The sequence below is a fragment of the Cygnus atratus genome, chromosome 4, assembly GCF_013377495.2.
Source record: "Cygnus atratus isolate AKBS03 ecotype Queensland, Australia chromosome 4, CAtr_DNAZoo_HiC_assembly, whole genome shotgun sequence".
In the NCBI taxonomy this organism is placed as follows: domain Eukaryota; kingdom Metazoa; phylum Chordata; class Aves; order Anseriformes; family Anatidae; genus Cygnus; species Cygnus atratus.
Window position 1 is genome coordinate 34,964,888 of NC_066365.1, and position 14,170 is coordinate 34,979,057.

General features: G+C 57.4%; 1 protein-coding gene across 1 annotated transcript; it reads right to left on the reverse strand.

Moving 5' to 3' along the window:
• Positions 1-4,185: 4,185 nt before the first annotated feature.
• On the reverse strand, positions 4,186-5,890 carry POU4F2 (POU class 4 homeobox 2). The gene is made up of 2 exons (XM_035551437.1): positions 5,609-5,890; positions 4,186-5,127 (listed from the first exon to the last, which is right to left on the reverse strand). Exons 1-2 carry the CDS (start codon positions 5,888-5,890, stop codon positions 4,186-4,188), a joined length of 1,224 nt encoding a protein of 407 aa, XP_035407330.1.
• Between the last annotated feature and the right edge of the window lie 8,280 nt (positions 5,891-14,170).

Below are 14,170 nucleotides of genomic sequence, written 5' to 3' on the forward strand. Positions count from 1 at the left end.
ACTTTATGGAAATGAGCCCGCTCCGGATAAGCGGGGAGGCGAGGCCGGCCCCGCTGCGCTGCGCGGCGCCGGGCGGGGAGCGCGGAAACTGCGCGGAAACTGCGCCGCTCCCCGCGGCACGGCCCCACCGCCCCTGCCCGACGGGAGCCCCGCAGGAGGAGGAGGAGGAGGCCGAAGGCTCCTCCTGGGGCAGGGCACAGCTGCCCGGGACGCATTTTTCGTCCCCTGCCGTTTTTCTTTGGGATTTGGAGCCAGGGGAGCGAGATGTTGGTGTTGCCGTTTCTTTCTTCTTTTTTTCTTTTTTTTTTTTTTTCGTTTTTTTCTTTTTTTTTCTCTCCGGCAACAAGTGCCGGCGGCGGGCCCAGCGCCGGGGGAGGCGAGGAGGCACCGGGGGCTCCCCCGGCGCTGCGAGCAGCCCCCGCCCCGCAGGGGAGGTCCCGGCCGCGACCACGCGGAGTTTTCTCGGGGATTTTCTCCCCATCCCTTCCCTCGCTCCCCTCCCAGCTGCCCGGCCTCTTCCTCCTCTTCCTCCTCTTCCTCCGGGCGTCCCTCCTGCCCGAACAGCGGGGACAGTTGCGGGGTGCCCCCGCCACGGTTCCCGCACCAACCACCCGCGTTCCCTGGGGGGGGGCACACACGCACACCCCCCGCCCCCCCCGCGCCTCTCCTGCGCGGGATTTGCGCGGCGGGCCCCCACTCACCCTGCGCGGCCCCGGGGCTGCGCCTCCGCCTCCTCCCTGCGCGCCGGCTGCCCCGCTCCATCGATTTGTCCCTGGAAAAACGCGGCGCGCTCTTATAGCAGCCGCCAGCGATTAATATTGCATTAACCCTATTAAAAAAAAAAAATGGGGGGGGAAAGGGGAAAAAAAAAAAATCTCCGAGGCCCGGAATACCGCGCCCTAGCAAAGCCATCTATTATTAACGCAAGGGTAATTGGGGAGCGGGGCGCTGTGTTGTGGGGCAGGGCAGGGAGACACGGCCGTGACAGCGTGCCGGGAAGGAAGGGGAGCCGAGGGTGGCTAATATTTAATTTCAGGTCTGTGGTTTTCTAATTCGAGATTAAAAGCAGTCACGTCTTTGAAGCCAGACACTTGGTGTAAACGTACAGTTAAAATATTCCATCCCGCGGTCCCCAGGCAGAGCTCCGCTACTCCCAGGCTTCATTAAATTTTAATTATCATCCCAGACTGGAGCGAGGGAAGAGGGGGAAGACCGTCCACCTAATTGCGAGTGATAAAGGCGAGGAGGACGCCGGCAGCTTCGCCCTCCCGGAGCGCGCCCGGCGGCTCGGGGCCGCTCCCGGCCGGGGCAGGGGACGGCCGGGGGCTGCCGGGGAGCGGCGGCCGGGGAGCGGCGGAGGGGGCCGGGGCTCCCCGCGGGGCCGGCAGCTCATTGTCTCCCAAAACAAAGCGCTCCGAAGCCGGGGGGCTCCGGCAGCCTCCGCCCCGCCGCTGCCTCCCCGCTGCCTGCGCCGGGGCCGGGGGGGCTCCGGGCGGCGAAAGGTGGGGAAAAAATAAAAATTAAAAAAAAAAATAAAAAAAAAACACAAACGAAAGGCGTCTGCTTTCTGAGCGGCTGCCTGTTATCACCTCGCCACTTAATTTTATTTCCATTCTCCCCGCGTTAAACGGGAAGCCCGGCTCGCAGGGGAGCCGCCGTGTGCCTGCAGACGGGGGATGTCAAGCGGAGACTCCCCGCGCAAAGTTAATTTCAATTCCCGAGGAGGATTTCGCCTTCTCGCTCGCTCTGACCCTCAGTAATTAGCTGAGATAACTAATGATTACTTACTTATTCCTTGTAATTATCTGGATTTAATAATTCGCTGTGTAATTTATTAATTCGCCCATAATAGCCTCGAAGTGAGCGGCTCGCCGAGCAGGGCGCAGCGAGGCGGCGCAGCCCGCTGCCCGCCCGACGCCTGTCCCCGCGGCCGCCTCTGGGCTCTGGGGGTCCCCCCGGGTCCCCCCCCAGCCTCTGCCGCCCCCCGGGGGCAGCCCCGGCCCCCCCGGCCCCGGTACCGCGGCCCCCCGCCTCCCTCCCGCAGCCCCTCCGCGCCCGCGGGGGTTGCGTGATCCCGGCCCGCTCCGCCGCGGGGCTCAGCGCCAGGACAGCGCCTGCCCCCACTCTCGACCCCCCCGACCCCCCTCGGACCCCCCTCGGACCCCCTCGACCCGAAATCCCCGCTCCCATCCCCAACAGCCCGGCGGGGGCTGCGGGCCGGGGAAGGCGCCGCCACCGCCACGGCAGGAGCCGGGGGCTGCGGGGCTCGGGGGGGCTCGGAGGGGTCGGGGGGGGGGGGTCGGGGGGGCCGTGGGGGCACCTCGCCGTGCCCGGGCGGCTTTGAAGCTGCAGCTGGAGCTGGTGGCAGGGCGGAAAGATGAATATTTACGAGCGCGTTGCGGAGCATCTCCGCTCCCCTCCCCGCCCGGCGTCGGGTTTCCCCGGCTTTTGTGAGCGCCGCACGCTGAAAGCACTTTTTTTTTTTTTTTTCCCCCTTTTCCCCGCTTTATTTATATAGAAATATTTATAGATAATTTTTTTGTTCGCGACGCCAGAAGGAGCCGCGCAGGCTGCGGGGCCGGAGGGGACCGGGGGTCCCCCGTGTGTCCCCCCCGAGCCCCCGGGGCGGGGCGGGGCGGGGGCGCGGAGCTGGCCGGGGGGGGGGTCAGGGGGGGGTCAGGGGGGGGTACTGGAGTGGTCGGGAGCGCGTCCCCGCCGCGCTCGTCCCCCCCCTGCCCCCGGCCGCAGGTTGCGGGATTGGATTTCGATGGGAAAAGGGGAGCGGATGGGGTAGGGGGGGGGGGGCAGAAAAGAAGCAGCAAACGCGCCGTGCCAGTAAAACGTTAAAATCTTTTTTTTTTTTTCCTTTTTTTAATGAAAGACGATTCAACACCATTTAAAAATAACGCGGTACAGGACTAGAATAAATAAACCTATTGACTGAATAAATAAATAAATAGAAAAACGGAAAGGAAAAAAAAATAAAAATAATAAAAATAAAAAGGGAAGCGAACCAAAGCAACGAAATCGGGTCATGTACAGGATTTAAGACTGGCGGCAGTCTCAGCTAGAACAGCAATACAGCGAAATCTGTACGAGGAGGTCCAGGTGCGCGCCCACCCCCACTATTTACAGGCGGCCGGGAGCGGGCAGCGCCCGCGCCCCCCCCTCGCCCTGCAGCGCCCCGAGCAGCGGCACCGCGCAGCCCCGCGCCCTGCCCAGCACACGGCTTCCCCGCGGAGACACCCCCCAAAAACAAGGGGGCCACCCTCCGCAGCCGGGTACGGCCGCGAAAGGCGGCGAGCGCCCGGCGGCCCGCGTAAATACGGGGCTGGTGAGGAAATAACGGGGCCGGGGCGGCTCGGGGGCGGTGCGCCCCAGCTCCGGGGGGGAGGCGAGGAGGGGGCGAGCCGGGGTCCCCCCCGTGCCCCCAAATCTCTGTGCAACGCGGAAAACGAGGGCAGGAGGAGGGAGGGAGCGGCTGGGGCCGGGCCGGGCGCTGCGGGGCAATTTACAGCCGGCCGAAAGGGACGGTCGGGAGGCGAGGCGAGAAGCTCACGTTCAGAAATCCTACCAACACAAAATGTTTGATTCTCACTATCCTTTTTTTTTTTCCTTTTTTTTTTTTTTTTTTTTACTTTTACCAAGACTTAGATTAAAGAGGTGCAATTAACTCGAATGAGCACGAAATGAAGTTGCTAGAGAGAGAAATTAATAATTTACAAGGGGCTGTTTGGCGGCAATCTAATAACAGCTTTCGGAGACCAGTGAACACAGCGGGGTCGGCTCCTTCCCCGAGCGCTACGACTCCCGAGGAGGACGGGGTGGGGGTGGGGGGGTAGTAACCACAGTAAAAATATATATATATATTTATAATACGCAGTGTAAATGCAGAAAACCCTGCCATCTTTTTTTTTTATCATTATTATTATTTAAATCAAAATACTTTAGAGGCGTCCCTCGCGGCGCGAGCCTCCACTCTGGATTCCAGTCTGGGTCCCGAGCCCCCGAGCGGGGTGCGGGCGGGCGCGGGGCCCCCCCAAAAATCTCCCCCCCCCGACCCCCGTCCCCCCGGAGCGGGCCGCGGCGGTACCTGCCGGCCGGGGCGGCCCCCGGCCCCGCGCCCCCTGCGGTGCCCGTCCCGGGGCCCGGCGGCGCGGGGTGGGCGCGGGGCGGCGCGGCCCGTCAGATGCCGGCCGAGTACTTCATGCGCTTCTGCTTCTGGCGCTGGTTGCAGAACCAGACGCGCACCACGTTCTTCTTGAGGTCCAGCTTCTCGGCGATGGCGGCGATCTTCTCGGAGGAGGGCCGCGGCTGCAGCGCGAAGTAGGCCTCGAGCGAGCGCTTCTCGGGGGCGGCGATGGAGGTCCGCTTGCGCTTCTTCTCGGCGCCGCTGAAGAGCTCGGGCTTGGCCAGCTTCTCGCGGTGCGACTTCTCGGCCTCCTCCAGCCAGGCCTGCAGGATGGGCTTGAGGGCGATCATGTTGTTGTGGGACAGCGTGAGCGACTCGAAGCGGCAGATGGTGCTCTGGCTGAGCGAGCCCACGCCCGGGATCTTCAGGTTGGCCAGCGCCGAGCCCACGTCGGCCTGGGTCACCCCCAGCTTGATGCGGCGCTGCTTGAAGCGCTCGGCGAAGGCCTCCAGGTCGCGGGGGTCGGCGTCCACGTCGCTCACGCAGCCCATGTGCGCCGGCAGCCCGTGGCCGTGGGCCATGCCCAGCGCCGCCGGGTGCATGGGGTTCATGCCGGCCATGTGCGGAGCGTGGCCCGGCGTGGAGACCACGGCGCCGTCGGGCCCCGCCATGGCCCCCAGCGCCAGCCCCGGCGTCAGGTGCTCCAAGAGTTCCCCCTCCAGCGCCTGGTGGGGCTGGTGGTGGTGGTGGTGGTGGTGGTGGTGGTGGTGGTGGGCGCCCGACAGGGCGGACGGGTGGGAGATGGGCACGGAGGACGAGGAGGCGGCCGAGGTGCAGGGGATGGTGTTCATGGTGTGGTACGTGGCGTCCGGCTTGAAGGGGCTGTGGTGCGGCGGGTGGTGGTGGTGGCTCTTGCTCGGGGAGACGATGTCCACGGCTGCCAGGGCTTCGGCGCGGGCCAGCAGGCTCTCGTCCAGACCGCCGAATATATTGCTCTGCAATTGCAAATAGAAGGCGCACATACCGCTCAGCGGGGAATTCGCCTCCCCGCGCGCTCCGCCGTGCCACTAAAACCTTCCCCGCATGTTAAAAAAGAGATCCCGGGGGGGGGGGGGGAAGGACGGGGAGGGGGGGGGGGAGGACGGGCGGGGGGAGCGGGAGAAGGAGCGGCACGGGGAGCGAGGGGAGCGGGCGAGGCGCGCGGGCTGCCACGGGCGCGCACACGCGCACACACGCACGCTTACACGCGCACACACGAGGATGCACACGCACACCGGCCGCCCCACGCCCCGGCGGCCCCACGCAGCGGCCCCAGGTCATAAAAATTCATGGGGGCGCCGAGCCCCGGCGCATGCATAAGTTGGGCGAGCGGCCCGGCGCCGCCGGGTGATTTGCTGCGCGGCCATGAAAAAATCATCAGGCGGCTCCGGGGGGCCGCCGAGAGGCTCCCCTTAAAGCCGGGCGGCGGGCACCTACCGGAGGGGTGGGCAGGCAGCCCCGCCGCATCGCCTCCGCGCCGCCGGAGCCGCCGGAGCCGCCGCCGGAGCCCGAGCCCGAGCCGGAGCCGCCGCCGGAGCCGGAGCCGCGAGCGGCGGAGCCGCCGGTGCCGGTGCTGCTGGGGGGGCTGGCGGCGGGGGCGGCGGCGGAGGGGCAGGGCGAGGCGCTGTGCAGGGCCGAGTACTTGGCTTCGTGGAGGCCGCCGCCGCCGCCGCCGTGGGGGAGGCCGAAGGGCTGCTTGCTGCTCAGGGACATCATCATCGTGCTCGCCGCCGCCGAGGAGGGCAGGGGCGCGGGGCCCGGGGGCCCGGACCCCCCGGAAAAGCCACAGGAGCCCCGCCTACACCCCCCCGCGGAAAGAAAAAAAAAAAAAAAAAAAAAAAAGGAAAGAAAAAAAGCGAGATTTTTTTTTAAAAAAAAGGAAAAATTTAAAAAAATCCCTCACGGCCCCCAGCAGGGCGGCCGGGAGCGGCGGCTCCGGGGACGCGTGAGGGATGCTCCGGGGATGCTCCGGGGCTGCGCGGGGGCTGCGCGGGGTTTGCGCGGGGTTTGCGCGGGGCTGCCTCCCGCCCGGCCGCTCGCCGCCGTCCGCCGCCGCCTCCGCTCCGGCGCCGGCCCTCGCCGCTCGCCAAGTGCCCTCCCCGGCGCCGCGCCGGTGGGTTTTACTCGCTCCCCTCCCTCCCCTCCCCTCTCGGCTGTCACCGCAGCCCCGCTCCCCGCCGAGGGCCCTGCGCGCCTGCCTCCTCGGCCCCGGCCCCCTCCCCTCCGCCGCCGCCCCCGCGCCCACGCCCACGCGTGCCCCCCGCGCCGCGCACCTCCCGGAAAGGGGAGGGCGAAGGAAAGGGGGGGGGGGGGGATTAAAAATAAAAATTAAAAAAAAAAAAATAAGAAAAAGAAAAAAGCGCCCCCACCTCGCCCTCGCCGCCCCCAAATCCGACCTCCGTTAGGAAATAAAAGGCGTGAAATAAAAGGGGAAGAGGGGAGGGTCCCGTCCGGGCTCCCTCCGGAGCTCGCAGCCGGGGATGCGCAGCGCGCAGCGGCCGCGGACCGCGAGCCGCCGGGGGGAGGCGCGGAGCGGCCGCCGGGGCTCCCCCGGGGGCTGGGGGGGTCCGCCTGGAAAGAGCAGCGCTGTCCCGGCAACTTCCCTGCCGAAAGGGGGGAAAAAATAAATATAGAGAGAGAAAGGGAAGGGCGTCGGGGAAGTCGGGTTTAGTTAAGGTGGCCGGGTGTGTTTCCGTGAATTTTCGCTGTGCGCCAGGAAGGTTAAAATAAGTGCTTAGGTGTTTAATTTCTCACCTAAACAGCAGACTTGGTAATTTTAAGGGAAATAAAAAAAAATTGCATTGTATCAGCTCTCACTGTCGCCAGCTCAGAGAAATGAAATAAATCAAAGTTAAAAGCTTGAGTATCATTTAATTATGGTGCGAATAGCGCTTGGAAAGAAGTAGAACAACATCTCTAAACAAATTATGGCCGGGCCAGGAAGGAATTATTAGATTGAAATTTCATTTAGGCTCGGGAGACACAGCGCTTCAATATGTAATCTGTTATGCCTCATCTGATTTGTATGCTTAATTCAGCTTGACGAATTTATTAGTTTTCATAATAGTAAAAAAATTGAGCAGCACTATGGGCTAATGCATTGTGTGTACTATAAATTGTATGTCACCGTTGAAAGGCTGAAGTCTATAGAAATCTTTTATTAATGACAACGCAGGAAAGAGGATTTTCTTGCAAGCCTTTAAGGAGTTCGTGCCAAACCTCCGCGCTTCGCGTCTCAGTAGGCTATTAACATATCGTCATACTAATTAGGCTACTTCATGAGTGATATAATTTCAAACTTTAAATTATGTTCTAATTAACAAGGGTTGTCCAATTTGCTTAATCTTCAAAAGCCTTTTGCCTTGTCTAATTAGCCCAAACTACCGAGCCCCTCCAACTGCCTGACGAAAGTCCGCGGCCGAGCTTTTCTGCCTCGCCGCCGGACCCCGTGCGAGGGCCGGGGAGGGCCGGGGGGAGCGGCAGGGCCCGACCCCAGGCTCTGCCCCCCCCCGACCCCAACCTCCGCACCCCCTGCCCCAGCTTCTGCCCCACCCCGACCCCAGCCGCTGCCCCCGCGCCGCGTCGGGGGCTCTCCGGCGGCCCGGCGGGCGATGGGAGCATCATTCCCGTCCGGGGAAAAAATAGAGGAAAAAAAATTTTAAAAAAGGGGAAAAATGAAGGAAAACGCCTGGGTTAGGCGCGGAGGTCCGGGGGCGGGCAGCCCAGCGGGGAGAGGGCTCCGTGCGCCTCGCTCCGCGGCTCAACTTCGGCGGCCGGATCCGGCGGGCCAGCACCTCCCCGCGGCGTGGGTGTAACCCCTCCCGCCTGCAGGGTAATTACGTGCGGTCGTTGTCCTAATGCATGCTGTCACAGGGGAGAACGGAGAATGCATATCGTTAATATGAATTAATCTTGACTTTAATCGCGGCTGACAAGCGGGCTCCGCAGCGCCGGGCGCTCCTCGCCGCTGCGCGCCCCGGGACGGGGCAGGAGCGGTCTCCGGGCACGGGGGGCAGCGGCGGGGACGGCCGAGGAAACTTTCCCTGCCGCGGGACATCCTCCCGCAGCCGGGCATCGCCGCTCCTCGGCCGCGGCCGCTCGCCGCTGCGCTCCCCGCCGGCCCGCGCAAAAGCCGCGCAAGAGCCGCGCAGCCCCCGCTGTCGCTCCGCGCTGGCCTCGCTGCGCCCTGCCCGCGGCGCCGCCGCCGAGCGAGCGCTGCGCTTCCCTCTCCGGGCTGCTCATTCGCTTGTTTATTTGGGGTCTGGGTTATTTCAGCGCGGACGGGAGGCGCGCCGCGATCCGCGGCCGGATCCCCGGGGCGAGAGGGATGCTGGCGGCAGGGGAGGGCGCAGCCCCCGGTCCTAAATAAAAGGAGATTTCCCCCACATACACACACACACACACACACACACGCCCACAGCCTGACCCACGCAGACACCGGGGGAGAAATCCCTGTCGCCTCTCATGTATCCGCGCTCTGATTTACGATTAAAATTTAACGCCGCGCATTCATATTTTACCGAACCTAATGCGCCCCATGAATTTTTAATCCGTCGGGATGCGGGCCGCGCTCCGGGCGCGCTCCACCTCTGCTGCCAGCGCGGGCACCCGCCTGGACGGGGAGCGCGGCCCCCCCCCCCAGCATCCCGCACCCCGCATCCCGCATCCCTCATCTCCCATCCCAGCATCCCGCGTCCCGCATCCCGCACCCCGCATCCTGCCCCCGCCCCCAGCAGCACCCAGCGGAGGAGCCACGAAAGCAAACTCAAAGCCCGGCACGATCAATGGAGACTTTTTTTTTTTTTTTTTTTTTTTGCCGTCCGTGGCGCCTCGCGCTTCCTGGCACTAAAATAAATGCAAGAAATCGAAACTTAATTACTTGCAAGAAATCCTGAAATCCCCCTGCATAATTCACCCCGCCGGTTCCAGCGGCGGTGGCGTTGAACCTCCGCCGTTCAGCCCCGCTCGCTGTGCTCCCTGCACGGCCCCGGCCCCCCAAGCCCCCCCGGTTCGCCATCCCCATCCCCAGCAGGTGCCCGTGCACCCGGCCCCGTCGGACCTGCCTGGGGTGGGAGGAAACTTTGCCACGGCCGCCTCACGGAGATGTGGAGGGATGCTGCGGAAGAACGAAGAGCACATTTGGGAGCTGCCTGGAAACCGAAGCGTGTTTGATTTGGCTTACATTAACAGCAACCCAGTGCAGAAGTGAGGGGATCTAACAAAACCGGTAATAACTGAAAAATAATTACAGGTGGCCTGTCCCCACTGCCCGTAGCCACCCAGCATCTCAGAGAAGGCTGAGCCCTGGTCCCCAGCAGGCTGCCAAGCAGCACCCAGGGGAGGCCACGCACTGCCCGCCGGGGGCTGCCTCCCCTCACCCCTCAGGGGTCTCGACGAGGCCAAGTCTGGCTGGGTGGCCGCAGCCTGCCTCGGGCGGGACGTTTGGGCAGGCATCTGGCGGTGGTTTCAACCCCCCGTCCTGCTGTAGTTGGTGGTCAGCGTGGGCCTGGTCCAGCAGGGAAACCACGGATGGCCTCACGCCTCCTGGGGCTTGTGAAGAGGGAAATTCAGAGACCTAAAGCGGCGTACAGTGGAAAAGGAAGTAATGGGCTATACAAAACTGATAAGAAAGTCAAATTTAAGTCTCACAGGGAACCTAGCTAGCTTAAAATAGCCCCACAGGTGGTATCTGTTCCCAATGTCTTCCCCACTTGCTCCTTGTACAGAAAACATTAAGATCTCACAGATCATTAAAAAAAAATAATCCTATAAATCACAATGTGGATGTCCTTGGGACTCTATTCTTGCTGATCGAGACAAAACCATGGTACCTTAGATTACCCTTCATTATTATAAATTTTTTTCAATCCATTTCACTTGTTATAGATGTATTATCACAAATCCCACAAATCTGCTGTCCCACACGAGAGGTGTACAACATTCAGCTGCGGTATCTGGTGTGTGTCGTCATATGTTCTGTGCTTTCCATGGTCTCCGTGGTTTTGGTAAGGTCTTGTCCTGCATTATGAGTGAGTACTGGAAGATTTCTCTGGATTTCTGCTTTCGTCCCTTGATTCAGTGTCCACAAAATCAGAGCATGAAGTTACTTGATCCTGCCTGGAGATGAAGGATCTTGAGGGCTGGCGTCTGCTGGATACGTTAGATACATGCTGAAGGGCCCTGCGGGACCAGGGGTGCTGGGCTCAGACCTCCTCTCCAGCAAACAGGCTCAACCTCCTTGAACACTGGGCTTTAATTCCCAAAACATGGATATGTGCGCATAGGAATGATAATAATGTCAGGGGTGTTACACTATACGTGACAATAGACACTTGTATAAGTAATATTTAAGACTAATAACAAATCTTCAACCTTTTGCCTTATCTTGTTTTGTTTGCTTGGGTTTGGTTAAGATTCGGAAGAAATGCTTTCCACTTTTCCAACAATCTCCGGGCACCCAGCAAAGCACTTTAGCAAAGCCCCTGTACACACACACCCAACTTCAAATATTTTGCTGAATTGGGATGAACCAAAATTGCACTTAGCTGCTTTGATGTTTGACCAGACACAACACGAAGATGTGTTTTAAAAACTTTCAAACATCATCATCAACCGTGTGTTTATATATACATATGTAGCAAATACAGCAAATACTAGCCCAAAGTAGGACAAAATGGTGTTTTGTTTTGTTTTGTTTTATTTTATTTTATTTTGGGGTCATTATGACATTTTCATTGTAACATTTTATATTAAACTCTTTGAATGGGGGGGGGTGGATTCGACAAAGCCTTTACTAGCATTAAAACTCGTTTGCTGTGAGTGCTAGCAGCTGTGTAACAGCTTAATTATGGCCCAGCAAGCCATGGCTGCTTTGGCCTTGTTGCAGCTGTGTGTGTTGGGGTTGGGCATGTGGTGATGGCTGCAGCTTGCTGCCCCTGTCCTACTCCTGCCCATCGTTTTGTAGGGGATGGGGATGATCTGTATCTTTTTCCAAGTGGAGCCCGAAGCAGGCGCTCCCTGCCGTGCCTGAGAGGGTGAGGGTTTGGTGGCAGGGAGTCAGGAGCTGTCCCTTGGCAGAGGTATGGCCTTCGTGGTACCTGGCTTTATTCTGGCACTACTTGGTGCTTTGTGCTGTGCTGTGCCTCCAGTGTTGTGTGGTGTGATGTCTTGTGGCATGTCATAGTGTGTTGTGTGCTATGCTATGACTTCACAGGTTGGCACGCCATTTTATTGAAATAGGTAATATGAAATAACATCTTTCTAAAAAGTAAGACCAGCCTTTGCCTTATAAATACACCAAAGGCAGGAGATGCTTCAACCTAGAAATAAAATGGCTCGCTCTGCGCTCCTGAATTGCTCAGAGCGCTTAAAGGTGGCCCAAAAGGCTGGAAAAAAAATGGTACCCTGACAAATAAGGGTTAAACACCTGGACACCAAAGCAAGTAAAGCTCAGTGAGCAGGGCCCACTTGCTTTAGCTACCCATGGGCAGGAAAGAAGCATGTGGGTGGAAAGGAGGTCTCCAGGCTGGCAGGTGAGGGAAGGAAGAGTGTTGGTCGCTCCAAACCCATGTTTTCTGTGGGCTGAGCGGGTGGCAGAGTTAATTTATAGCATGGCATAATAGAACTGGATGGTCTCTGAGGGGATGGCAGGCTTACTCCTGTACCTAAATAATATCTTTTTAGGTAACGTTTTGATAAAGATTTTGTGTGTGTGCTGTAGTGCCATGGGAGATGGTGGGAGAGTATCAGGTCACAGCAGGGGCTGCTGCATTAGCTCTGTCCCCACCGAAACCACTATGTGTACCCAAAACCTCCCTATCAGGCAAAGAGGGAGGGGAGAAACGCTAATTAAGCATAGTTACGTAGCTAGATGTTGTTTATTTACTCCTTTTTAAGTCAGAAATAACTGAGTGAATTGGAAGCACATATGCTTCCTTTGTGTGCGTGCATGGAGGCTCTGAACATTACATGCTCTTGTGGAGTTAAACCTGGCCTGGGGATGGCTGGCTAGCCTTCCTCTGAGGGAAGAGATGCCATCTTCTGAGGGGCTGCTTGGGGACACCCCTTATTTTAAAGGCGCAGGCTGATGCTACAACTATTTTTAAAACGCTCTGCATTCCTTATTTAATTCTGTGTGACACCTGTCTTCTGGTTACTTCATTGGAATCACTTTTTTTTTTTGCACGTAAATCAAGCATTACACATGAAGTGGTGAAAACACCAGATTTCTATATCTGCACAAGCAGGGGATGTTTATCCCCTTACCGAGGGAGCTGTTAGCTTAAGGTGCTACAGTAAAGCAAGAGTGATGGGAGCTCCAAAGGAAAGCTGTGCTCGTGTGTTCTTCCTTATGGCAAAGCTCCTGCTGCAACAAACGAGAGTTTAGTCTCTGTCTAGAGGATAGACTTAGGCTGTATGAGTGCTATTAAAATTAAGAGTCTACAGCGTTAAATCTGCAGTCTGGTTTTTCCTTTTTCACAACTTAAAAAGAAGTAACTCACAAACCGAAGGCTATAGAGTCTTACTCATGTAGCATATACACAGAGTTACTTTTTGAAGTCATCGTTATTCCTCTCTATATTCTGTCAGCAGAAATTCCTGTGTCTGTTAGCATTTCCCTAGTTCGTTAGCTCATGCACATATGAATTGGACCTTCAATATTATACTGGCCCACATCGCCATCTTAAGATTTTGGGGTATAGCAAGTGTTCAGTTCAGGGTTATAACTTGCTTGAATTCCTTAATTGCATATTGTAGGTTTTTGTTTGTAAATCAATCCAGAAGTCAACAAAGAAATGGTTTGAGTTCAACTTGCTGTTGCTTCTGGTGTGAGAGCAACAAGTTTGTTTGCCTCCCCAGTTGGACAGGTTGTCTTACTAGAAGCAAAGAAGGGGTAAAATCATTTTTTGGATAAAACGCCCCCCAAATTTTGGAGAGGACAAAAAAAATATAATTTTAGTCTTTATCTAGTGTTTTTTATTCTTATACCATGTTTCTGAAATGTATGCTAGTAGAAGATTAGCTGAAAGAGAAGAAACTTTAGTCTGAATTGTCTGTATCTACTTCAGATTGCCAGAGCTGTGCCATTCAGAACTTGTTTCAAGTTTTATAATTTATGCTGTTGTGCAAATAAGCTTGCTTTTCTGCCATTACATTGTTATAATCTGTCAAGAACAGAAGTGGGTGGAGGATGGTGGGATCTCAGGTAATGGCCTCGCAGGATGCTGTCAGAAAGCCTGTGCCTCCTGAGGGTGACTTGTGGACCTAGCTAAATAACATTTTAGAGGAGAAGTGCTAGAGGGGGAAGGTAAACCCCTATATCTTCAGGATGAAGACATTTGTTCCTCTGACAATGTGGAAAATAGTGCCATAGGGTTTGGCTTTTTTCTTTTTCCGATTTGTTTTTCATTAATACTTGCCTGTATGAAAGAACTCATCTCGGGTGTGGAGCAAGCTCACCCAGGAGCAGGGAACTGATGTGTCCTGCCTGCTGCTTCAGGTTACCAGCAATTATTGATATAAGGATGTCTTTGTGCATGTGGGGCTTTAGCTAAAGCACCCAATTTCACACCCACTACCAAAATAAAGCAATACCAGCAGCATATAGAAACATTAAAATGTATGCAGGAGTGGGAGAAAACCGTATGTAGTGACTGGGATGGGGGTAAGAGGAACTGACCGAAGTGACTGTGGGGTGTTAATAAACTCCAGAAGCAGGTAATGGAAGGAAAGGAAATGCTGGCTCAAGGAGATGAAGCAAACAGCATACCTTCCTTTCAGTTTGGTCTCAATAGTTAATTATTGAGCAATGCCCAGTCCCCAAGTGTCACTGGGGTGCCCACACGCTGTTGTGTCACTTCTGCAGGGGGATTGCTCCTGTGCATTCAGGGGCTGCAGAGCCTGCTTCTGCTGGGCTCTGCAGAGCCTGCTGTGACACCAGTAAGTACGAGTTAATTGCAAAATTATTTCTGCGCAGCAGTAAGGGAAAAAACACTTGGG